Here is a 26,677-nt window from a genome sequence, read left to right on the forward strand (position 1 = left end):
ATGGAATGAGCTGTTGGAAGAAGTGGGTACATTAACGATGTTCAAAAGAAATTTGGACAAGAGCAGGAATACAAAAGGTGTAGAAGGATGTAGACTAAACATAGGGCAGTACAATGGTGTAGTAGTTAGCACAATGCTTTACAGTATGGACAACTCAGGTTCAATTCCCACCACTGCCTGAGCACCACACTTTACAGGACCAGCGACCCAGGTTCGATTCCCATCATAGTCTGTAAGGAGTTTGTACATTCTCTCTGCGACCACGTGGGTTTCCTCTGGGTACCCCAGTTTACTCCTACAGTCCAAAGATGTGCCAGCTGGTAGGGTGGTTGGTCATTGTAAATTATCCCATGATTATCGGCTGGGATTAAATCAGGAGGTTGCTGGACAGCACTGCTCAAAAGGGCCGGAAGGGCTTGTGCCACACTGTTCCTCAATAAATAAACCAACAAATGGGACTGGCTCAGGGCGAGTTCACATGGTTGTGTTGGTCCAAAGAGCCTATCTCCATGCTGTATCACTCTATTGCCCCGCACCAGCTCAGGGCAGGTGGGATATCAGGACTGAGCAGAGAGTCTCGGGAGAGCATGTGATGAAGAGGGAGGGCAGAGGATCAGGGGCAGACTCAGGGAGGCAGCAGTGGGAACAGGTGGACCGGGGCTACAGGAACTGACCTGCCATGACACATTCTCTGATCTTCCCAGGAGGAGAGCAAAAGGCACCTTGTCCTCTTCCCCCTGCACCTGCTGATTCTGGCTGTGGACGATGAGACTCAGAGGTTCCTGTACCAGGTAACACCCTCTACTGGGCCACACAGGCTGAGAATGGGTGGGGATGCTTTCTCAGAAAGAGGGAACAAACAGTTCGCTGATGCTCTAGCAGCAAGTGCTGACTCCTCTAACTCTACAGTCCCCCCCCCGCAGCCCCCCCCACCACAATCCCCCCACCACAGTCCCCCCCCCCGCAGTCCCCCCCACCACAATCCCCCCCCCGCAGTCCCATCACCACAGTCCCCCCACCACAGTCCCCCCCCGCAGTCTCCCCCCACAGTCCCCCCCCACAGTCCCCCCACCACAGTCCCCCCCACAGTCCCATCACCACAGTCCCCCCACCACAGTCCCCCCCCGCAGTCCCCCCCCACAGTCCCCCCCCACAGTCCCCCCACCACAGTCCCCCCCACAGTCCCATCACCACAGTCCCCCCCACCACAGTCCCCCACCGCAGTCCCCCGCAGTCCCCCCCCAGTCCCCCCCACGTCCCCCCGCAGTCCCCCCACGTCCCCCCACCAGTCCCCCCCGCAGTCCCATCACCACCCACCACAGTCCCCCCCACCACAGTCCTCCCCCCGCAGTCCTCCCCCCGCAGTCCCCCCCCACAGTCCCCCCACCACAGTCCCCCCCGCAGTCCCCCCACAGTCCCCCCCACCACAATCCCCCCCCGCAGTCCCATCACCACAGTCCCCCCACCACAGTCCCCCCCCCGCAGTCCCCCCCGCAGTCCCCCCCACAGTCCCATCACCACAGTCCCCCCCCGCAGTCCCCCCACCAGTCCCCCCCCGCAGTCCCCCACCATAGTCCCCCCCACCACAGTCCCCCCCCACAGTCCCCCCCGCAGTCCCCCCACCACAGTCCCATCACCACAGTCCCCCCCACCACAGTAACCCCACCACAGTCCCCCCACCACAGACCCCCCCGCAGTCCCCCCACCACAGTCCCCCACCGCAGTCCCCCCCAGTCCCCCCCCGCAGTCCCCCCCCGCAGTCCCCCCCACAGTCCCCCCACCACAGTCCCCCCACCACAGTCCCCCCCACAGTCCCCCCCACAGTCCCATCACCACAGTCCCCCCCACCACAGTAACCCCACCACAGTCCCCCCACCACAGTCCCCCCCACAGTCCCCCCACAGTCCCCCCCAGTCCCCCCCGCAGTCCCCCCCACAGTCCCATCACCACAGTCCCCCCCGCAGTCCGCCCCACAGTCCCACCACCACAGTCCCCCCCCGCAGTCCCATCACCACAGTCCCCCCACCACAGTCCCCCCCTGCAGTCCCCCCCCCACAGTCCCCCCACCACAGTCCCCCCCCACAGTCCCATCACCACAGTCCCATCACCACAGTCCCCCCCACCACAGTAACCCCACCACAGTCCCCCCCCCAGTCCCCCCCCGCAGTCCCCCCCCACAGTCCCCCCCCACAGTCCCCCCACCACAGTCCCCCCCGCAGTCCCCCCACAGTCCCCCCACCACAGTCCCCCACCGCAGTCCCCCCCAGTCCCCCCCCAGTCCCCCCCACCAGTCCCCCCGCAGTCCCCCCACGTCCCCCCACCAGTCCCCCCCGCAGTCCTATCACCACAGTCCCCCCCGCAGTCCCCCCCAGTCCCCCCAAGTCCCCCCACCAGTCCCCCCCACAGTCCCATCACCACAGTCCCCCCCACCACAGTCCCCCCCCGCAGTCCCCCCCACAGTCCCACCACCACAGTCCCCCCCCCACAGTCCCCCCCACCACAGACCCCACTAAAACCGCAGTCCCTCCCACAGTCCCACCACCACCACAATCCCCCCACCACAGTCAGCCACCACCACAGTCCCCACCACCACTGCAGTCTCCCACCCTCACAAGCCCCACTAAAACCTCAGTCCCACCACCACCACAATCCCCCCACCACAGTCCCCCCACTGCCACAGTCCCACCACCACCACAATCCCCCCACCACAGTCGGCCACCACCACAGACCCCACCACCACTGCAGTCTCCCAACTCCACAGTCCCCCACCCCAACCATCCCACTCACCACCACAGTCCCCCCACCACAGTCCCCACCACCACTGCAGTCTGCCACCACCACAGTCCCCCACCCCAACCATCCCACTCACCACCACAGTCCCCCCACCACCACAGTCCCCACCACCACTGCAGTCTCCCACCACCACAGTTCTCCACCACTGCAGTCTCCCACCACCACAGTTCTCCAACACTGCAGTCTCCCACCACCGCCACAGTCCCCACCACCACTGCAGCTTCCCACCACTGCAGTCTCCCACCACTGCAGTTTCCCACCACTGCAGTCTCCCACCACCACCACAGTCCCCCACCACTGCAGTTTCCCATCACCACCACAGTCTCCCACCACCACAGTTTCCCATCACCACCACAGTCCCCCACCACTGCAGTTTCCCACCACCACCACAGTCCCCCACCACTGCAGTTTCCCATCACCACCACAGTCCCCCACCACTGCAATCTCCCACCATCAGAGTCCCCCACCACTGCAGTCTCCCACCACCACAGTCCCCCACCACTGCAGTTTCCCATCACCACCACAGTCCCCCACCACTGCAATCTCCCACCATCAGAGTCCCCCACCACTGCAGTCTCCCACCACCACAGTCCCCCACCACTGCAGTCTCCCACCACCACAGTCCCCTACCACTGCAGTCTCCCACCACCACTACAGTCCCCTACCACTGCAGTTTCCCACCACCACAGTTCTCCAACACCACTGTTCTCCAACTCAGCAGATCCCCAGCACCACATTCATCCAACAATATTATTCCACACCACTGCATTCCACCGACATTGTAGTACCCAAGTGTCACAGTTTCCCACTGCATCCATGTCTGTCGAACACGGGCAGATGTGTGAACATGAACAGACACAGAACACTGAGCCACAGAACTGAGTTCCTGAGTAGGACAACTGGCATCAGGGGTGAGTAAAAGGAGCCTACTTTCAGTCAGGATGAGACACAGCAGTTTCTCTGAGTTGAGGAGTGTCCAGTCAGTTAGAAGGATTCATTAGAAAGGTCCAATAAAAATAACTCAAGTGCAAGCTGTTCTTGTGAGTGAGCCAGTCTTTAGAGTGACTTTGGCAAGGTCAGGGTTGGGTGAGGTAAAATATATTGTAAGTTACTCTCTTTTGTACGTACTTGTTCGCCCTTGTCTGTTAGGGCTGAGGAGCGTTGTGAGAATGTCTCCAGGGGCAATGTTTTGTACTCTGTGTGGGGTGTGGACATCCTGTGCCTTCCAGATAAACCCACCTGTACCAGGTGCACCGAGCTGCGGCTCCTGAGAGAACGTATTCAGGAAATGGAGCTGCAGCTCGATGACCTTTGTTTCATTTGGGAGAATGAGGAGATGATAGACAAGAGCTACAGCGAGGTCGTCACCCCTCGATTGCAGGAGACAGGTAACTGGTTGACCGTCAGGAGAAGGAAGGGATTTGTACAGCCAGTGCAGAGTACACCTGTGGCCATTCCTCTCAATAAGTAGTATAAAACTTTGGATACTGTTGAGGTGATGACCTGCCAGGGGGAGTGGGGGGAACAGTGACCAGGTCTCTGGCACTGCGTCTGGTGTTGTACCCCACAAGGGTAGAAAGCTGAAGAGGACTGAAGTAGAGATAGGAGATTCCTTAATCAGAGGAACAGAGGCGGGGTTCTGTGGGCACGATAGAGATGCACAGATGGTATGGTGCCTCCCTGGTGTCAGACTCAGGGATGTCTCAGATCAGATCCATGGCATTCTCAAGGGTGAGGGTTAGCAGCCAGAAGTCTTGGTGCATTTTGGCACCGATGACATGGTAGACAAGGTGAGGAGGAGGTCCTGAACAGAGATTTTAGGGAGCTATGTAAAAAGTTAAGAAACAGGGTAGTAATCTCTGGATTACTCTCTATGCCATGTGTTAGTGAGAGTAAGATAGGATGATATGGCAGGTGGATGTGTGGCTGAGGAACCGGTGCAAGGGGCAGGATTTCAGATTTATGGATCATTGGGATCCCTTCTGGAGAAGGTATGACCTGTATAAAAGGGATAGATTACACCTAACCAGGAGCCCAATATCCTTGTTTCCAGGTTGGTTCAAGTTGTTTGGGAGAGTTTGAACTAATTTGGCAGGGGGATGGGAGCCAGAGCAATAGTGCTGAGGATGATGTAGATCGTTTACAACCAGAGAAAATGTGACTCCTAGCAAAGGGAGGCAATGATAGGGCAAAATTGCAGTCACCAGGGTGAGTTGCAATGTAAAAGGCAGACAAAATCCAAAAAGCTGAATACAGGACTAAAGGTGTTACATCTGAATGCACGTAGTATATGGAATAAGGTCGATGAATCTGTGGCGCGGTTGCAGATTGGCAGGTATGATGTCGTAGGCATCACTGAATCATGGCTGAAAGAAGATTGTAGCTGGGAGCTTAATGTCCAAGAATAAACATTGTATCTAAAAGATAGGCAGAAAAGCAGAGGGGATGGCATGGCTCTGTTGGTAAGCAGTGAAATTAAATCATTAGAAAGAGGTGACATATGGTCAAAAGGCATTGAATCATTGCAGATAGAAGTAAGGAACTGCAAGTGTAAAAAGACCCTGATATGAGTTATATACAAAACCCCCAAACAGTAGTAACAACATGGCCTAGAAATTACAACAGGAGATAGAAAATATATGCCAAAGGGGTAGTGTTACAACAGACTTGGGGAACATCAATATGCAGGTAGATTGGGAAAATTAGATTGGCGTGGGATTCCAAGAGGAGGAGTTTCTACTCATGGTTAAGCCCACTAGGGGATCAGCTAATCTGGATTAGGTGTTGTGCAATGAACTGCTATTGATTAGAGAGCTGAAAGTAAAAGAACTCTTAGGGGCAAGTGATCATGAGGCATGAGAGAGCAGTTGACCAGAATTGATTGGAAAAGAACTTTGGCAGGGATGATGGTAGAGAAGCAATGGCAGGAGTTTCTGGAAGAAATTCAGAAGGCAGAGAATATACATCCAAAAGATGAAAGAAGTATTCTAAAGGAAAAATGACACAACCGTGGTTAAAAAGAGAAGTCAAAGCAAACAGAAAAGCCAAAGAAAGGACATACAATAGAGCAAAAATTAGTGGGAAGTTAGAGGATTGGGAAGCTTTTAAAAACCAAAAAAAGACAACTAAAACAGTCATTGCAGACGATATGAAGATAACTGGAGGGGCAGGTAGTTTTGAGGAAGTAGAGAGACTGCAGAAGGGCTTAGACAGATTAGGAGAATGGTCAAAGAAATGACAGATGGAATACAGTGTCGGGAAGTGTGTGGTCATGCACTTTGATAGAAGAAATGAAAGGGATGACTGTTTCTAAATGGACAGAGATACAAAAAACTGAGGCACAAAGGGACTTGGGAGTCCTTGTGCAGGATTCCCTGAAGGATAATTTGCAGGTTGAGTCAATGGTGAGGAAAGCAAATGTGATGCTAGCAGTCATTTCAAGAGGACTAGAATGTAAAAGCAAGGATGTAATGTAGGGTCTTTATAAAACACTGGTGAAGCCTCATTTGGAGCAGATTTGGGTGCCTTATCTAAGAAAGGATGTGCTGACACTGTAGAGAGTTCAAAGGAGGTTTATGAAAATGATTCCAGGATTGAATAGCTTGTCATATGAAGAGTGTTTGATGGCTCTGGACCTGTATCCACTGGAATTCAGAAGAATGAGGGGTGACTGGAGACTGGTGAAAGGCCTTGATAGAGTGGATGTGGAGAAGACGTTTCCTATGGTGGAGAGTCTAAGACCAGAAGACACAGCCTCAGAATAGAGCAGCACCCTTTTAGAACAGAGATAAGGATGAATTTCTTTAGTCAGAGGGTGGTGAATCTGTGGAATTCTTTGCCACAGCCAGCTTTGGAGACCAAGTCTTTATGTATATTTAAGGCAGAGATTGATAGCTTCCTGACTGGTCAGAGCATGAAGGGATACAGAGAGAAGGCAGGAGACTGAGGCTGAAAAGAAAATTGGATCAGCCATGATGAAATGGTGGCGCAGACTCGAAGGGGCAAATGGCCTAATTCTGCTCCTATGTTTTATGGCCTTATAACTGGTGAATAACAAAAGCAGAAATTAAGTAAATCAACTGAAGGAAGCAGAGCCCATGATATGGGGACAATGGTGCATGAGTATTAACCTTCTTCTCTCTGTTTCCCAGGGCCTGCTGCCTCTGTCGGGGATTTCAGTCAGAATCTTAGTGGAGAACACATTTGAAATTACAGGTAAGCACGAAGGGTCCAAATAATCCCATCCCCAGCCTGAAAGCAAAGCACAAAGTGCTCATCTTCCATGGACATGGGTGTCTTTCTCCAAAGCTCTGTGCCAACTTGACCCAACACTCAGGGACTCAGGGCAGGGCACAGACAGAATTGGAGGGTTTCAGGGACAGAGCTGGTGTAGGGGCAGGGACAGGTGGGGCATTTGGATGGGTTGGGACTAGTTTGGAGATTTTACGTGGATACCACTGGCCTGGGTAATGATGGAGCTCCTGTGAGGTCTCTAAGATGCAGGTGCAAACCTGCTGGGAAATACAGACCTGGATCCGGAGCATTGGCCATAAGACATAAAAGCAGAATTAGGCTATTCATGCCCTCACGTCTACACTGCCATTTCATGATGGCTGGCTTATTTTCCTTCTAAACCCTAGTCATCTTTGACATCCTTAAAAACCTATCAACCTCAGCTTAAATATACTCAATGACTTGGCCTCCACTGCTATCTGTGGCAATGAATTTCACAGATTCGCCACCCTCTGGCTAAAGAAATTTCTCCTCATCTCTGTTCCAAAGGGACATCCCTCTGTTCTAAGGCTATAGCCTTTGGTCCTAGACTCCCCCACTACAGGAAACATCCACTCCACATTCACTCTATCTAAAAAGGTTCAAAGGTTAATTTTATTTTCCAAGTATATATACAGATTACAACTTTGAGATTTGTCTTCTGCAGATAGCCATAAAATACAGAAAGTCATAGAAGTTGAAAGAAAGACATCAATCCCCCCCCACATTAAAAGAAAAATAAACAAGAACTTGCAAACCCCAAAGTCTCCACCCACAACCCCTCACTCACCCAAACTACCAGCCGCCAATCTGCAACAAGAAAGAAAGGGCAAGAACACAAAAAATAGCATATAGCTGAAGGAGGCCAATATGAACTACAGTTCAATCCATAAACCTCAGAATTTCAACAACATCTCCAAGAGCACTGACTCAACTGCCCCCCCCCCCCAGGGGAAGTAACTCCAACCAGGGCCCCACTGAGGCCAGCAACACAAACCAGCTCAAGTGGCTTTTTCAAGAACTGCTTGGTCTCTTCCGTATTTGCCTTGATATTTCAATCTACCTCAACACTTGAACCAGTGAGAAATGCAGTCGATCACGGCCCCTTGTCTCATCTCTGAGCTTCTCCTCGTGATAGCCCGTGCTCACAGTTCTTGCCCAGAGTTTTCTCAGGGACAGTAGAGTTCTAGCTCACTCGATCAAACTACAGACTGTAAGTCACAAACCCCAAAAGTTTCAAAAACAAAATTATGATAAAAAGAATAAGCAGAAGACATTGAAAAGCTGAAATGACTGACTATCTGGAAGATGTCACCCAAGGAATCGTTTGCTGCCGCCATTTTGACCATAAGTACAAGATGCTTTTCTATATTTCTTTTGCCTTTCTAGGCCTTGATAGGTTTCAATGATATACCCCCTCACTCTTCTAAACTCCAGTGAGTAAACTCCAGAGCCAGCAAACACTCCTCATACATCAACCCTTTCATTCTTTGCTGCAGGACCAGGGATTCTACTGTTATAACATTTCCCGACAGGAGAATTTATTCTTCAATGACACACACAGGTCCAGCAAGGATAAATTTCCACTCATTCCTATATTTGTCATATTTATTCTCACAGGTTCAATGTTTGACTCCAAGATAATAATGTGTTCCAATGAGGAAGAGTTCCAAATATGGATGGCCCATTTACCAAGGAGAGTGAAGAAGGCTTCTCTCTATCGGCCCCATAAACAGCACAGACTGGAAATGCTGGTGAGTGACGACTGCATCAGTAACCACCAGTGACCACGTCAGGCACAGGCATGGGCTCTCGATCTATTAACGGAAGAGTGCAAGAGTCTGTATGTGCCCAGCATCCGCTGTGGGGTCACTGAGTTCAGTGAAGGGGAGTCAGAGGAACAGGAGTCAAGAATAAATCATCAGATCAGTACACAGTGTCAGACCCATACAGAGATCTGTGACCCAGTGACAGACACACACGGGAATCTGTGACCCAGTGACGGACCCACACAGGAATCTGTGACCCAGTGACAGACCCACACGGGAATCCATGACCCAGTGACGGACCCACACGGGAATCCGTGACCCAGTGACGGACCCACACGGGAATCCGTGACCCAGTGACGGACCCACACGGGAATCCATGACCCAGTGACAGACCCACACGGGAATCCATGACCCAGTGACGGACCCACACGGGAATCCATGACTCAGTGATGGACCCACACGGGGATCCATGACCCAGTTACGGACACACACGGGGATCTGTGACCCAGTGACAGACACACACGGGGATCTGTGACCCAGTGACGGACCCACACGGGAATCTGTGACCCAGTGACAGACCCACACGGGAATCCGTGACCCAGTGACGGACCCACACGGGAATCCGTGACCCAGTGACGGACCCACACGGGAATCCGTGACCCAGTGACAGACACACACGGGAATCTGTGACCCAGTGACAGACCCACACGGGAATCCGTGACCCAGTGACGGACCCACATGGGAATCCGTGACCCAGTGACGGACCCACACGGGAATCCGTGACCCAGTGACAGACCCACACGGGAATCCGTGACCCAGTGACAGACCCACACTGGAATCCATGACCCAGTGACGGACCCACACGGGAATCCATGACCCAGTGATGGACCCACACGGGAATCCATGACCCAGTTACGGACACACACGGGGATCTGTGACCCAGTGACGGACCCACACGGGAATCTGTGACCCAGTGACAGACCCACACGGGAATCCGTGACCCAGTGACGGACCCACACGGGAATCCGTGACCCAGTGACGGACACACATGGGGATCTGTGACCCAGTGACAGACACACAAAGGAATCTGTGACCCAGTGACTGACCCACACAGGAATCTGTGACCCAGTGACAGACACACACGGGAATCCATGACCCAGTGACGGACCCACACGGGAATCTGTGACCCAGTGACAGACCCACACGGGAATCCATGACCCAGTGACGGACCCACACGGGAATCCGTGACCCAGTGACGGACCCACACGGGAATCCGTGACCCAGTGACGGACCCACACGGGAATCCATGACCCAGTGACAGACCCACACGGGAATCCATGACTCAGTGATGGACCCACACGGGAATCCATGACCCAGTTACGGACACACACGGGGATCTGTGACCCAGTGACAGACACACACGGGGATCTGTGACCCAGTGACGGACCCACACGGGAATCTGTGACCCAGTGACAGACCCACACGGGAATCCGTGACCCAGTGACGGACCCACACGGGAATCCGTGACCCAGTGACAGACCCACACGGGAATCCGTGACCCAGTGACAGACACACACGGGAATCTGTGGCCCAGTGACAGACCCACACGGGAATCCGTGACCCAGTGACGGACCCACACGGGAATCCGTGACCCAGTGACGGACCCACACGGGAATCCGTGACCCAGTGACGGACCCACACGGGAATCCGTGACCCAGTGACAGACCCACACTGGAATCCATGACCCAGTGACGGACCCACACGGGAATCCATGACCCAGTGATGGACCCACACGGGAATCCATGACCCAGTTACGGACACACACGGGGATCTGTGACCCAGTGACGGACCCACACGGGAATCTGTGACCCAGTGACAGACCCACACGGGAATCCGTGACCCAGTGACGGACCCACACGGGAATCCGTGACCCAGTGACGGACCCACACGGGAATCCGTGACCCAGTGACAGACACACATGGGGATCTGTGACCCAGTGACAGACACACAAGGGAATCTGTGACCCAGTGACTGACCCACACAGGAATCTGTGACCCAGTGACAGACACACACGGGAATCCATGACCCAGTGACGGACCCACACGGGAATCTGTGACCCAGTGACAGACCCACACGGGAATCCGTGACCCAGTGACGGACCCACACGGGAATCCGTGACCCAGTGACGGACACACATGGGGATCTGTGACCCAGTGACAGACACACAAAGGAATCTGTGACCCAGTGACTGACCCACACAGGAATCTGTGACCCAGTGACAGACACACACGGGAATCCATGACCCAGTGACGGACCCACACGGGAATCTGTGACCCAGTGACAGACACACACGGGAATCCATGACCCAGTGACGGACCCACACGGGAATCCGTGACCCAGTGACGGACCCACACGGGAATCCGTGACCCAGTGACGGACCCACACGGGAATCCATGACTCAGTGATGGACCCACACGGGAATCCATGACCCAGTTACGGACACACACGGGGATCTGTGACCCAGTGACAGACACACACGGGGATCTGTGACCCAGTGACGGACCCACACGGGAATCTGTGACCCAGTGACAGACCCACACGGGAATCCGTGACCCAGTGACGGACCCACACGGGAATCCGTGACCCAGTGACGGACCCACACGGGAATCCGTGACCCAGTGACGGACCCACACGGGAATCCGTGACCCAGTGATGGACCCACACGGGAATCCGTGACCCAGTTACGGACACACACGGGGATCTGTGACCCAGTGACAGACACACACGGGGATCTGTGACCCAGTGACGGACCCACACGGGAATCTGTGACCCAGTGACAGACCCACACGGGAATCCGTGACCCAGTGACGGACCCACACGGGAATCCGTGACCCAGTGACAGACCCACACGGGAATCCGTGACCCAGTGACAGACACACACGGGAATCCGTGACCCAGTGACGGACCCACACGGGAATCCGTGACCCAGTGACGGACCCACACGGGAATCTGTGACCCAGTGACAGACCCACACGGGAATCCGTGACCCAGTGACGGACCCACACGGGAATCCGTGACCCAGTGACGGACACACATGGGGATCTGTGACCCAGTGACAGACACACAAAGGAATCTGTGACCCAGTGACTGACCCACACAGGAATCTGTGACCCAGTGACAGACACACACAGGAATCCGTGACCCAGTGACAGACACACACGGGAATCCATGACCCAGTGACGGACCCACACGGGAATCTGTGACCCAGTGACAGACCCACACGGGAATCCATGACCCAGTGACGGACCCACACGGGAATCCGTGACCCAGTGACGGACCCACACGGGAATCCGTGACCCAGTGACGGACCCACACGGGAATCCATGACCCAGTGACAGACCCACACGGGAATCCATGACTCAGTGATGGACCCACACGGGAATCCATGACCCAGTTACGGACACACACGGGGATCTGTGACCCAGTGACAGACACACACGGGGATCTGTGACCCAGTGACGGACCCACACGGGAATCTGTGACCCAGTGACAGACCCACACGGGAATCCGTGACCCAGTGACGGACCCACACGGGAATCCGTGACCCAGTGACAGACCCACACGGGAATCCGTGACCCAGTGACAGACACACACGGGAATCTGTGACCCAGTGACAGACCCACACGGGAATCCGTGACCCAGTGACGGACCCACACGGGAATCCGTGACCCAGTGACGGACCCACACGGGAATCCGTGACCCAGTGACGGACCCACACGGGAATCCGTGACCCAGTGACAGACCCACACTGGAATCCATGACCCAGTGACGGACCCACACGGGAATCCATGACCCAGTGATGGACCCACACGGGAATCCATGACCCAGTTACGGACACACACGGGGATCTGTGACCCAGTGACGGACCCACACGGGAATCTGTGACCCAGTGACAGACCCACACGGGAATCCGTGACCCAGTGACGGACCCACACGGGAATCCGTGACCCAGTGACGGACCCACACGGGAATCCGTGACCCAGTGACAGACACACATGGGGATCTGTGACCCAGTGACAGACACACAAGGGAATCTGTGACCCAGTGACTGACCCACACAGGAATCTGTGACCCAGTGACAGACACACACGGGAATCCATGACCCAGTGACGGACCCACACGGGAATCTGTGACCCAGTGACAGACCCACACGGGAATCCGTGACCCAGTGACGGACCCACACGGGAATCCGTGACCCAGTGACGGACACACATGGGGATCTGTGACCCAGTGACAGACACACAAAGGAATCTGTGACCCAGTGACTGACCCACACAGGAATCTGTGACCCAGTGACAGACACACACGGGAATCCATGACCCAGTGACGGACCCACACGGGAATCTGTGACCCAGTGACAGACACACACGGGAATCCATGACCCAGTGACGGACCCACACGGGAATCCGTGACCCAGTGACGGACCCACACGGGAATCCGTGACCCAGTGACGGACCCACACGGGAATCCATGACCCAGTGACGGACCCACACGGGAATCCATGACTCAGTGATGGACCCACACGGGAATCCATGACCCAGTTACGGACACACACGGGGATCTGTGACCCAGTGACAGACACACACGGGGATCTGTGACCCAGTGACGGACCCACACGGGAATCTGTGACCCAGTGACAGACCCACACGGGAATCCGTGACCCAGTGACGGACCCACACGGGAATCCGTGACCCAGTGACGGACCCACACGGGAATCCGTGACCCAGTGACAGACACACACGGGAATCTGTGACCCAGTGACAGACCCACACGGGAATCCGTGACCCAGTGACGGACCCACACGGGAATCCGTGACCCAGTGACGGACCCACACGGGAATCCGTGACCCAGTGACGGACCCACACGGGAATCCGTGACCCAGTGACAGACCCACACTGGAATCCATGACCCAGTGACGGACCCACACGGGAATCCATGACCCAGTGATGGACCCACACGGGAATCCATGACCCAGTTACGGACACACACGGGGATCTGTGACCCAGTGACGGACCCACACGGGAATCTGTGACCCAGTGACAGACCCACACGGGAATCCGTGACCCAGTGACGGACCCACACGGGAATCCGTGACCCAGTGACGGACCCACACGGGAATCCGTGACCCAGTGACAGACACACATGGGGATCTGTGACCCAGTGACAGACACACAAGGGAATCTGTGACCCAGTGACTGACCCACACAGGAATCTGTGACCCAGTGACAGACACACACGGGAATCCATGACCCAGTGACGGACCCACACGGGAATCCGTGACCCAGTGACAGACACACATGGGGATCTGTGACCCAGTGACAGACACACAAGGGAATCTGTGACCCAGTGACTGACCCACACAGGAATCTGTGACCCAGTGACAGACACACACGGGAATCCATGACCCAGTGACAGACACACACGGGAATCCGTGACCCAGTGACAGACACACACGGGAATCCGTGACCCAGTGACAGACACACACGGGAAACTGTGACACAGTGACGGACCCACAGTGGTTAGTGTGTAGATAACTTATTTGGGAAAAATGGGTAAGGGGAACATTCGAAAGGCCACAGGAGGTAGATGGTAGATGGATGGAAACCACTGAGTTGACATTCATTTACTCTGAGGCAATTGCTGAGTCCATAACTCAGCGTGAGGGGGTTAAGAACGTGAAAGACAGAGAGGTGTCTGGATCACAGCCTGAGGGTGGCACAGGTTATAGCAATCACTGCCTACAGATCTCGTGACCTATTCACCAGCTTCCTGCCGTACCACAGCATAACCCCAAATTCTTCTTCATGATTTGACTAATTTCATCAAGCTTTCTCTAGAGAGATACTTAAAGTTTCCGCATTGTGCTTGGTGAAAGAGTTGCATCTTTTGAGCTATTGTAATATATTCTGCGTGTGTTGGTTTAACTCGAGATTCCCTGTGATGAAGTGTGGAAGAGGCTGGAGCTGGAGAAGTACCTACGGCAGAACCCCATCCGGGGTTGGGAAGGAACCCCCATTCAGCACATGGGACACATTGTCTACCTGTCCATGGTGCAAATCCGCTTTGCACACAGCCAGGTCTGCCCTTCTCCTGCTTAATCCCCTGCACCCTCATCCTAAACAGCAAGTCAGCACATCATGAACAACTGGTTGATTATCACTAACTATCAATAACTAAGTAGTAATAACTAGTCTCTGCACTCTTTCCAGTTTAACCACATCTTTCCTAGGCCAAAACTGAACACTGTACTCTAACTGCAGCCTTACCAATGACTCGTACAATTGTGACTCCTACACTTAGAGCCCTGACAAATGAAGGCCAGCATGTTAAATGTGTCATTGCTTTCAATGAACTGTACACTTGTACTCTTAAGACCCTGTGTTCCATTACACTCCCTAGCACAAGACCTATGCTGGCCTGACTTTCCAAAATGCATCACCTCATACTTGACTGTACTGAAATCCATTTGTCCCTCCTTAAACCACTTCCTAACTAATCATGATTACCCTGTAATCTACAAAATCATCTTCACTGTCAACACTTCCTAATTTTAGGTCATCTGCAGACTTACTGACAAAGCTTGTGCAGTTACATGCAAATCATTTATATAACTAACAAATAACAAGGGTCCTGACACTGACCCCTGTGACACCCCACTAGTCATTAGCCTCCAATCCGAGAAACTACCTTCAACACCCCTCCTCTGCTTCGATGTTCCAATGTGAATCCACCTAAATGGGTCCCATAGAACCTTACATTCCTGATCAGCCTACCAGCACGGACCTTGTCAAAGCCTTTCTAAAGTCCAAAGAAACAACCTCCACTGCCCTACACTCATCTACCCTTGTGATTAATTCTTCAAAAAGCTCTAAAAGGTTTGTCAAGAACAACTTCCCACACACAAAGCCACGATGCTTCTCCTAATCATACTATGTCTATCCAAATGCTGACAGGTCCTGTTCCTCAGAATTTCCCCAAGTAACTTTCGCAACACTAACCAGCAGGTAGTTCTCTGGCTTGGGCTGGGGGGTGGGGGGCTACAGACCAAGTAATGAGAGTTCAGCCCATTGATCAGCCTTTTCATGATAGGTCGAATGATCTGTTTCCATGTTGTATTTCTCTATGAGCTGTCTTCATTACCAAACTGAGCTGCAGAGATCGGAGGTACCTAGAGTTTGTCCTTCAGTCTGGCTCTTCATATAGGACTTTCCCTCGGAGAACTGTGGAAGCCACAGTATGATCAGGAGTACCTGTGACAGGCCCAGTGAGCTGATAGAGACAGAGAAAACAGTGATGATATCTGTACCCAGAATCGTTGACAGGGAGTGGAACTAGCAGTGTAAAGAGCAGATAAAGGAAACTTACTCACCACAGCATGAGCTTTCAAAGGTCAGGCACAAACAGAACTCACATACTGTTCTTTAAAATTTATCAACTTCCATTACCTAAATATAAGTACGAGATATTCTATTGTTTGTAACAGGTTCTTTCCCCACCCTCACAAACAGATTTCTTCTATGCTATCTCAGAACCATGAGCCATTTTCTGGAACATCTGACCCCGGCAAGTAGCGAGTTTGTACAGCTGTCACTTGTTACATGAAGTAGTTTCCTCATTCTTTATACCTGAGAAAGGCTTTAGCTTCCAATCCATGCCCCTATGGTTCAATGCACCCTGACCCATTGAAAATGTGGGTTACTGCACCCTTATATCAGTGTCATGCACCCCGCAGCCCAGTACCCAGTATCCACTGCAAGAATACCCAATGCACAATGCTGGCTACCTAGTGCAGACACTACACCTATCATATACTACTAAAGATGTAAACACCGTTTACCTACTCTCAGCTTCACTGACATGGTTTAACTTGTTTTTAACTCTTTCAGAGATTTGAGGAAAGAATCATGGTTTTATTTCTGGATGATCTCATTATACTTTCCACTGATGAGCAGAAAACTGCTGTTCAGTATGAGGTAAGTGTGTGCTTTTTACTACCCCTGAGGTGAACCACCACACCACCTCAGACATCCCACCTCTCCTGAAGTTCCAGAAGTCTCACGCATATTGATAGCGGCCCCCTGACGCCCGCAAGTTATATACAATATCCTGGAAATTGATTTTTTTTGAGAGGGAGGGAGAGCATCCTGATTTGTCTCTCTTCATGCTAAGTGGACCTATCAGTTTTCTCACCCCTCATTCTCCTACACTCCAGGGAATAAAGTCCTAAACTATCCAACCTTTCTCTGTAACTCAGTTGCTCAAGCCGCGGCAACATCCTTGTAAACCTTCTCTGCACTCTTTCAACCTTATTAATATCTTTCCTGTAATTAGGTGACCAAAACTGCACACAATACTCCAAATTCGGTCTCACCAATGTCTTATACAACCTCACCATTATATTCCAACTTTTATACTCAATACTTTGATTTATAAAGGCCAATGTACCAAAAGCTCTCTTTACAACCCTATCTACTTGTGACGCCACTTTTAGGGAATTATGTATCTGTACTCCCAGATCCCTCTGTTCTACTGCACTCCTCAGTGTCCTACCATTTATCTTGTATGTTCTACCTTGGTTTGACCTCACACTTGTCTGCATTAAACTCCATCTGCCATTTTTCAGCCCAATTCCTCTGCAAGTTTTAGATCCCTGTGGCACACCACTAGTCACAGGCCTCCACTCAGAGAAGCAATCCTCCACTACCACTCTCTGGCTTCTTCCATTGAGCCAATGTCTAATCCATTTTACTACCTCTCCATGTATACCTAGCGACTGAATCTTCCTAACTAACCTCCCATGCAGGACCTTGTCAAAGGCCTTACTGAAGTCCATGTATACAACATCCACTGCCTTCCCTTCATCCACTTTCCTGGTAACTTCCTCGAAAAACTCTAATAGATTGGTTAAACATGACCCCCCATGCACAAAGCCATGCTGACTGTTTCTAATAAGTCCCTGTCTATCCAAATACTTGTAGATCCTATCTCTTAGTATTCCTTCCAATAATTTACTTACTATCGATGTCAAATTTACCGGCCTATAATTTCCCAGCTTACTTTTTTGAGCCTTTTTTAAACAATGGAACTATCCTCCAATCCTCCGGCACCTGACCCATGGATATCAACATTTTAAATATTTCTGCCAGGGCCCCTGCAATTTCAACACTAGTCTCCCTCAAGGTCCGAGGGAATACCCTATCAGATCCTGGGGATTTATCTACTCTGATTTGCCTCAAGACATCAAGCACCTTCTCCTCTTTAATCTGTATAAGTTCCATGACCTCCCTACTTGTTTGCCTTGTTTCCATAGACTCCATTCCAGTTTCTTTAGTAAATACAGATGCAAAAAAACCATTTAATATCTCTCCCATTTCTTTTGGTTCCATACATAGCTGACCACTCTGATCTTCAAGAGAACCAATTTTATCCCTCACTATCCTTTTGTTCTTAACATACCTGTAGAAGCTCTTAGGATTATCCTTCACCCTGACTGCCAAAGCTACCTCATGTCTTCTTTTAGCCCTCCTGATTTCTTTCTTAAGTATTTTCTTACTCTTTTTATACTCCTCAAGCATCTTATTTCCTCCCTGTTGCCTATACATGTTATACATCTCTCTCTTCTTCTTTATCAGAGTTCCAATATCCCTCGAGAACCAAGGTTCCTTATTCTTATTCATTTTGCTTTTAACCCTGACAGGAACATACAAACTCTGCACTCTCAAAATTTCTCCTTTGAAGGCCTCCCACTTACCAATCACATCCTTGCCAGAGAACAACCTGTCCCAATCTACACTTTTCAGATCCTTTCTCATTTCTTCAAATTTGGCCTTTTTCCAGTTTAGAACTTCAACCCGAGGACCAGATCTATCTTTATCCATGATCAAGTTGAAACTAAGGACATTATGATCACTGGAACCAAAGTGTTCCCCTACACACACTTCCGTCACCTGCCCTAACTCATTTCCTAATAAGAGATCTAATATTGCATCCTCCCTAGTTGGTACATCTATATATTGAGTTAGAAAACTTTCCTGAACACATTTCACAAACTCTAACCCATCTAGACCTTTAACAGTATGGGAGTCCCAATCAATGTGTGGAAAATGAAAATCCCCTACAATCACAACTTTTTGTCTCCTGCAGTTGTCTGTTATCTCTCTGCAGATTTGCTCCTCCAATTCTTGCTGACTATTGGGCGGTCTATAATACAACCCTATTAATGTGGTCATACCTTTCCTGTTTCTCAGCTCCTCCCATATGGCCTCAGTAGACAAGCCCCCTAATCTTTCCCGCCAAAGCACTGCTGTAATATTTTCCCTGACTAGCAAAGCCACCCCCCCCCTCCCATCCTTCATCCCTCTGCCTCTATCACATCGAGGAACATTGAGCTGCCAGTCCTGCCCCTCCTGTAGCCAAGTTTCAGTAATGGCTATGATGTCATAATTCCACGTGTCAATCCAGGCCCTCAGCTCATCTGCCTTTCCCACAATACTCCTTGTATTGAAATATACACACCTCAGAAGATTGTTACCACCACACACAAACCTTACTATTTATGACTTTGCATAAACTACTAACATCATTAATTTCCCCCCCCCCCCCCCCCGTTGCACAATCTACTCTGGCACTCTGGTTCCCATCTTCCTGCAAATCTAGTTTAAACCCTGCCCAATAACACTAGCAAACCTCCCTGCAAGTATATTGGTCCCCCTGTAGTTCAGGTGTAACCCGTCTCTCTTGTACAGGTCCCACCTGCCCCAGAAGAGGTCCCAATGATCTAGAAATCTGAAACCCTGCCCCCTACACCAGTTTCTCAGCCACATGTTCATCTGCCAGAGCATCCTACTCTTACCCTCACTGGCACGTGGCACAGGCAGCAATCTGGAGGTCCTGTTTTTCAACTTCCTACCAAGCTCTCTGTACTCACTCTTCAGGATCTCCTGACTCTTTCTACCTATGTCATTGGTACCGATGTGTACCACGACATCTGGCTGATCACCCTCCCACTTCAGAATGGTGTGCATGCAATCAGAGACATCCCTGACCCTGGAATCCGGGAGGCAACAAACCATCTGGGAGTCTCTGTCACGACCACAGAATCTCCTGTCTGTACCCCTGACTACGGAGTCCCCTATCACTACCGCTCTCCTCTTCTTCCTCCCTTTCCCTTTTTCCCTTTCCCTTTTTCCCAGACTGTTGATAGTTCCAATGCCAGATTCCAAGAAGACAAAGATTTCCTCATCTCAAGCCAATCCAGAGAGTGGTGACAAAGTCCTTTCCCTGTTGCCACGACTGCCCAAGCACAGCCACCTGAATGTGACACCCTCCCACCCCACACCCTCCCTTCTGTCCAGCCTCCACTCCTGCAACTCCAACGTGCCAGCCCTCTGTGGTAGAAAAGTCTCTGCCCAACACCCAGTGACTGCAGGTCTAAACATCTGCATGGAGCTGGCCTTAGTAAAACCGCACAGCTGGAAACAGCTGGGAGGAAGTCAGTGCCTGTGGGACTGTCAACCAGCACAAAGATGATTAGTAAAACAGAAGGTGTAATGGGAGCCATTAGACTAAATTAAGAACATGAGAACTTGGAGCAGGAGTTCTCCATCTGGCTCATCGAACCAGCTCTGCTATTCGATAAGATCATGACATGACCGTGGACTCAGCCCCATCTTCCTTCCTTAACCCTATCACCCTTAATCACCATCTTATGCAAAAATATATCTCACTGTGTCAGACAGATATTTAATGAGATAGCCTCTACTGCTTTCCTCTACAATGCAAATTTCAAAACACTGCAAACGATTCCCTAATTTAGTTCAACAATCATGGACTCACTTTCATAAACTCCCATCCTGAATATTATTTGCTTATTTTTATTGTTTGTACGATTTGTTTTTTTTCTGCTCATTGGGTCTTCTTTACTTTTAATGGGTTACATTGGGTTTCTTTGTTTTGCAGCTGCCTACAAGGAGACTTAGCTCATTAGTGTAGATACTTTGATAATAAATTTACTTTGAACAATGCAAGTTAGCTTAAGAACTTGTTTCCAGACTCACTGTGATGGAGATTCAGTGTTGAATATTTTTAAGTGCAACTCTTTTTATTGAACATAATCAATTGCCCTGTGCTTGGGACTCAGAGTGCTAAAATCAGTACAATTGGTTATTATAGAAGAGTACAGTGAGTAGCCACAAAGGTTTAACAGATGTTCTGTCCCATACAGGGCAGACTTCCCACACAAAGCATCAGAGCTTTGGAAAGATCAGCACGAATTGGACACCTGGAATTTGAAATTACAGGTAACTCATATCCCCAAGTCATGATCTTGATGTTTCCTATTAGTATACCCTCAACTGATGGGAAATCCTTTGGCCTCACCAAGGCAAACTGATGTAACTCTGTGAACACCATTGTAACTGGCAGCACGTAGGGTAACAGGGAAAAGAACTGGATTGTTGAAGGAACTCAGCAGGACAGGCAGCACCTTGGGGCAGAGGGATGGTTAAAGCTTTGGATTGAATGTCTCCTCTTTTGGGGACATGAGAGACTACAGATGCTGCAAACTGGTGCAACACACAAACTGCTGGAGAAGCTCAGCAAATCAGGCAGCATGTTGGAAGGAGATGGACAGACATTGATTTGGATCAGGGTCCTTCTGAAAGGGTCTTCACTGAAGAATTCCTCCAGCAGTATTTTCCCCCTCCCTTTTTGCAGGGTAACAAAAGCTAACAGTCCACAGTCCAGTCATGTTCTGGCTGACAATGTCATATTATTGGTTGACCATAATACTACAGATACAGGAGCAAAATTAGGCTATTGAGCCCATCATGGCTGATCCAATTTTCCTCTCAGCCCCAACAAGAACAGTTGAGATATGTTCTATTCTCTTTGGGTTCAGGCTCCACTTCTAGAGATCCCCGAAACCCACAGAACAACCTTTTCCTGGTATATGGATAAACTTACTTCAGCCCATCTCCCTGACTGGGGCATTATCCACCAACAGCAGCTCATCAAAGCCTTCTGTCCTGGGCCAGTTGTCCTCAGGTGTAGCCCATCAAAGATCCTTCCCCTCCCAGGAATAGGGTCATTGGAGCTTCGGTTGGAGTTTCTGTAGCTCTGGGGTTTTACGGGATGGCTTCCTAGCACCATGCCCAACCATCCTCCTTTCACAGCCAGGCTCTGTACCGTCCATGATAGAGTTTTACTGGGTAAAGTACTTGTATAATTGTGGTTCTTTGTCCCTGCAGGAGAGATGATGGAACCCGTGCAGGTCTCCTGTGCCAGGCCCAGTGAATATAAAAAGTGGTTTTTCCACCTACAGAAGGTACAGTCCGAGAATCAACTGGTGGGCATTGGAAGTTTAAATATGTTCTGAGGTTAAAATTTAAACTATACAAAGTATTACAATTACAACGTCAATTACAAATGGGACAAAGTTACTGAGGCAGACGGGAGATCAGATAGTCTGGTTGGGTTATTGTAATGGGATGGGAGGGGTGGGGATCAGGTGATTGAATCAAGTGACAGAGATTAAGTGATGGGGATTAAATACTAGATACCTAGGGGTGGGGGAGCTGCTTTCAGAATGAGCTAGAGGAAATGAAGGCAGGAGGTGACTGGGGGAATGCAGGGTGATTGGAAGGGGGTAGGGTGAAATTGAGCAGATCTGGGGGTGAAGTATAGACCAATTACCCATTCCTTCCCATGGTTAATTAAATATTGAAGCGATTGGTCCTCGACTGACAAACCATGTCAGGCTCTACAGTCACAGGGAAGTGAGAGAGCTTTGTTGTGTTTCCTCTTCAGCCTGACCACAGCACCAGCACCCTACACTTTAACCAACAACCCCCACCCCGACTGCCGAGAAAGAGAAGCAGCTGCCACTACTAGCCCTTCGTTACACGGAGCCACAACGCAAGAAACAGCAGCTTCGCCCAGATGCACGGAGATGGCCGTTGGATCTGAACCCTAGGTTAATAAGTTGCCAGGACCTTGCTATGTCACATAACATCGCCAGACGTGTGGTATCAGGGAGTGTACAGTCAGTTACCTCAGACACAATCCCAGCAGCACACAAACACTGATCCCAGCATCCCAGAGACACTGATCCCAGCAGCACACACTGATCCCAGCAGCCCATGGACACAGATCCCAGCAGCACACACTGATCCCAGCAGCCCATGGACACTGATCCCAGCATCCCACAAACACAGATCCAACAGCACACACTGATCCTATCAGCCAAAGGACACAGATCCCAGCAGCACACACTGATCCCAGCAGCCCATGGACACAGATCCCATCAGCCCATGGACACAGATCCCATCAGCCCATGGACACAGATCCCAGCAGCACACACTGATCCCAGCATCCCAGAGACACAGATCCCAGCAGCACACACTGATCCCAGCATCCCAGAGACACAGATCCCAGCAGCACACACTGATCCCAGCAGCCCATGGACACAGATCCCAGCAGCACACACTGATCCCAGCAGCCCATGGACACAGATCCCAGCAGCACACACTGATCCCAGCAGCCCATGGACACAGATCCCAGCAGCACACAGACACTGATCCCAGCATCCCACAGACACTGATCCCATCAGCCCATGGACACAGATCCCAGCAGCACACACTGATCCCAGCATCCCAGAGACACAGATCCCAGCAGCACACACTGATCCCAGCAGCCCATGGACACAGATCCCAGCAGCACACAGACACTGATCCCAGCATCCCACAGACACTGATCCCAGCATTCCACAGACACTGATCCCATCAGCCCATGGACACAGATCCCAGCAGCACACACTGATCCCAGCATCCCAGAGACACAGATCCCAGCAGCACACACTGATCCCAGCAGCCCATGGACACAGATCCCAGCAGCACACACTGATCCCAGCAGCCCATGGACACTGATCCCAGCATCCCACAAACACAGATCCAACAGCACACACTGATCCTATCAGCCAAAGGACACAGATCCCAGCAGCACACACTGATCCCAGCAGCCCATGGACACAGATCCCAGCAGCACACACTGATCCCAGCAGCCCATGGACACAGATCCCAGCAGCACACACTGATCCCAGCAGCCCATGGACACAGATCCCAGCAGCACACATTGATCCCAGCAGCCAATGAACACAGATCCCAGCAGCCCACAGACACTGATGCAGTAGTGAACAGACACCGACCCTCAGAAGTTGAGGTGTGATAAGGGAAAACAGTTGCAGGTGATTTTAAGTTCAGTACACCTGCCGAACAATCATCTCAGTCACACTCATTTCACATAAAGTGCACTTTTTCTTAAATGGACAACTTAAACTATTTGTTAATGAATCTCCAACCTTCAGTTTCTGAAGGTCCTTGTGTCGAAACTTGTTAATTTTCAAAACAGGAAGCATATCATTTCCTGCTAGTCAAAGTTGTTTGTGCAGGACTACATAGAACATAGAATAGTTCAGCACAGTACAGGCCCTTTGGCCCACAATGTTGTGCCAACCCTTAAACCCTGCCTCCCATATAACCCCCCCCCTCACCTTAAATTCCTCCAAATACCTGTCTTGTAGTCTCTTAAACTTCACTAGTGTATCTGCCTCCACCACTGACTCAGGCAGTGCATTCCACGCACCAACCACTCTCTGAGTGAAAAACATTCCTCTAATATCCCCCTTGAACTTCACACCTTAAAGCCATGTCCTCTTGTACGGAGCAGTGGTGCCCTGGGAAAGAGGCACTGGCTGTCCATTCTGTCTATTCCTCTTAATATCTTGTATACCTCTATCATGTCTCCTTTCATCCTCCTTCTCTCCAAAGAGTAAAACCCTAGCTCCCTTAATCTCTGATCTTAATGCATATTATTTAAACCAGGCAGCATCCTGGTAAATCTCCTCTGTACCCTTTCCAAAGCTTCCACATCCTTCCTATACTGAGGCGACCAGAACAGGACACAGTACTCCAAGTGTGGCCTAACCAGAGTTTTATAGAGCTGCATCATTACATCGCATCTCTTATACTCTATCCCTCGATTTATGGAAGCTAACACCCCATAAGCTTTCTTAACTACCCTATCTACCTGTGAGGTAACTTTCAGGAATCTGTGGACATGTACCCCCAGATCCCTCTGCTCCTCCACACCACCAAGTATCCTGCCATTTACTTTGTACTCTGCCTTGGAGTTTGTCCTTCCAAAGTATACCACCTCACATTTTTCCAGGTTGAACTCCATCTGCCACTTCTCAGCCCACTTCTACATCCTATCAATGTCTCTCTGCAATCTTCGACAACCCTTTACTCTATCCACAACACCACCAACCTTTGTGTTGTCTGCAAACTTGCCAACCCACCCTTCAACCCGAACATCCAGGTCGTTAATAAAAATCACAAAGTAGAGGTCTACTTTTGATTGTTCGAGCTCTGTGCCAACTGTATGCAGTGTTGTAGATTACTGTGCAAAAGATTCTTACCTCATGGGGAATGCATAACTGTGAACTAACCTCTTGACAATTGACTAGGCACTAGTATTGACTCGCAACGGGTTTCTGTGCTGCAGAATTGGACAAAAAGCTGGAAAATATTTTGTGGTAGGATTCTGGCCATGAGTACAGAATCCAGCAACATCTCTGAGGGTGAACGGCCTCTGGTTTGAGGAAGAGATACCTGTGGAGTGATCAGGGTTTGTCTCACAGGTTGAATGGGGAGGGGAGAATAATAAAAAGTTCTGGAAGAAGTTATTTTGTAGTTACTGAAGCAATTCTTGTGGAGAACATCAAGGAGTAAGACTCATTCATATAGACCGCACAGTCTCGATGGGCCAAATGATTGCCAGTGCTTCAGGCTTATTGGCATTGGCTGACTGAAAACTCTTCCAAGTTCATCATATCGCATTTAGAGACAGCAAGACAGGTGTTGTATACCAAGCTTTGCACAACTGCACCAGCTGCAAAGTGGAGATGAACATCAACCGTTTCCCCGATGGCCCATCAAACCTCACCTGAGTCCTCCCTTTCCTCTTATGGCCCATCCTTTCCCCTGATAGTCCAACTTTCCCCTGTGGCCCATCCTTTCCCCTGATAGTCCACACTTTCCCCTGATAGTCCATCCTTTCCCCTGATGGTCCACACTTACCCCTGTGGCCCATCCTTTCCCCTGATGGTTCACACATTCCCCTGTGGCCCATCCTTTCCCCTGATAGTCCACACTTTCCCCTGTGGCCCATCCTTTCCCCAGATAGTCCACACTTTCCCCTGTGGCCCATCCTTTCCCCTGATAGTCCACACTTTCCCCTGTGGCCCATCCTTTCCCCTGATAGTCCACACTTTCTCCTGTGACCCATCCTTTCCCCTGATGGTTCACACTTGCCCCTGGGGCCCATCATTTCCCCTGTGGCCCATCCTTTCCCCTGTGGCCCACACTTTCCCCTGATGGTTCACACTTTCCCCTGTGGCCCATCCTTTCCACTGATGGTTCACACTTTCCCCTGATGATTCACACTTTCCCCTGTGGCCCACACTTTCCCCTGATAGTCCACAATTTCCCCTGTGGCCCATCCTATCCCCTGATAGTCCACACTTTCCCCTGTGGCCCATCCTTTCCCCTGATAGTCCACACTTTCCCCTGTGGCCCATCCTTTCCCCTAATAGTCCACACTTTCCCCTGTGGCCCATCCTTTCCCCTGATAGTCCACACTTTCCCCTGTGGCCCATCCTTTCCCCTGATAGTCCACACTTTCCCCTGTGGCCCATCCTTTCCCCTGGTAGTCCACACTTTCCACTG

The 26,677-nt window shown here is 50.9% G+C and overlaps 1 protein-coding gene across 2 annotated transcripts in view; it reads left to right on the plus strand.

The window, feature by feature from the left end:
- The window catches only part of LOC132381955 (probable pleckstrin homology domain-containing family N member 1), a 31,003-nt gene extending 7,845 nt beyond the window's left edge, over nucleotides 1–23,158 (plus strand). The window contains exons 5-12 of one of the 2 annotated variants that reach the window (XM_059951658.1): nucleotides 705–791; nucleotides 6,945–7,008; nucleotides 8,686–8,819; nucleotides 14,825–14,971; nucleotides 16,781–16,867; nucleotides 21,118–21,193; nucleotides 22,142–22,218; nucleotides 22,701–23,158. In XM_059951658.1, coding sequence (XP_059807641.1) covers nucleotides 705–791; nucleotides 6,945–7,008; nucleotides 8,686–8,819; nucleotides 14,825–14,971; nucleotides 16,781–16,867; nucleotides 21,118–21,193; nucleotides 22,142–22,218; nucleotides 22,701–22,784 — 756 coding nt within the window. In that variant the 3' untranslated portion in view covers nucleotides 22,785–23,158. The remainder of the gene's footprint in view (nucleotides 1–704; nucleotides 792–6,944; nucleotides 7,009–8,685; nucleotides 8,820–14,824; nucleotides 14,972–16,780; nucleotides 16,868–21,117; nucleotides 21,194–22,141; nucleotides 22,219–22,700) is intronic. The other variant, XM_059951659.1, reaches the window with a different exon arrangement.
- Nucleotides 23,159–26,677: the final 3,519 nt, after the last annotated feature.

This window comes from Hypanus sabinus, chromosome 27 (genome assembly GCF_030144855.1).
Source record: "Hypanus sabinus isolate sHypSab1 chromosome 27, sHypSab1.hap1, whole genome shotgun sequence".
NCBI lineage: Eukaryota > Metazoa > Chordata > Chondrichthyes > Myliobatiformes > Dasyatidae > Hypanus > Hypanus sabinus.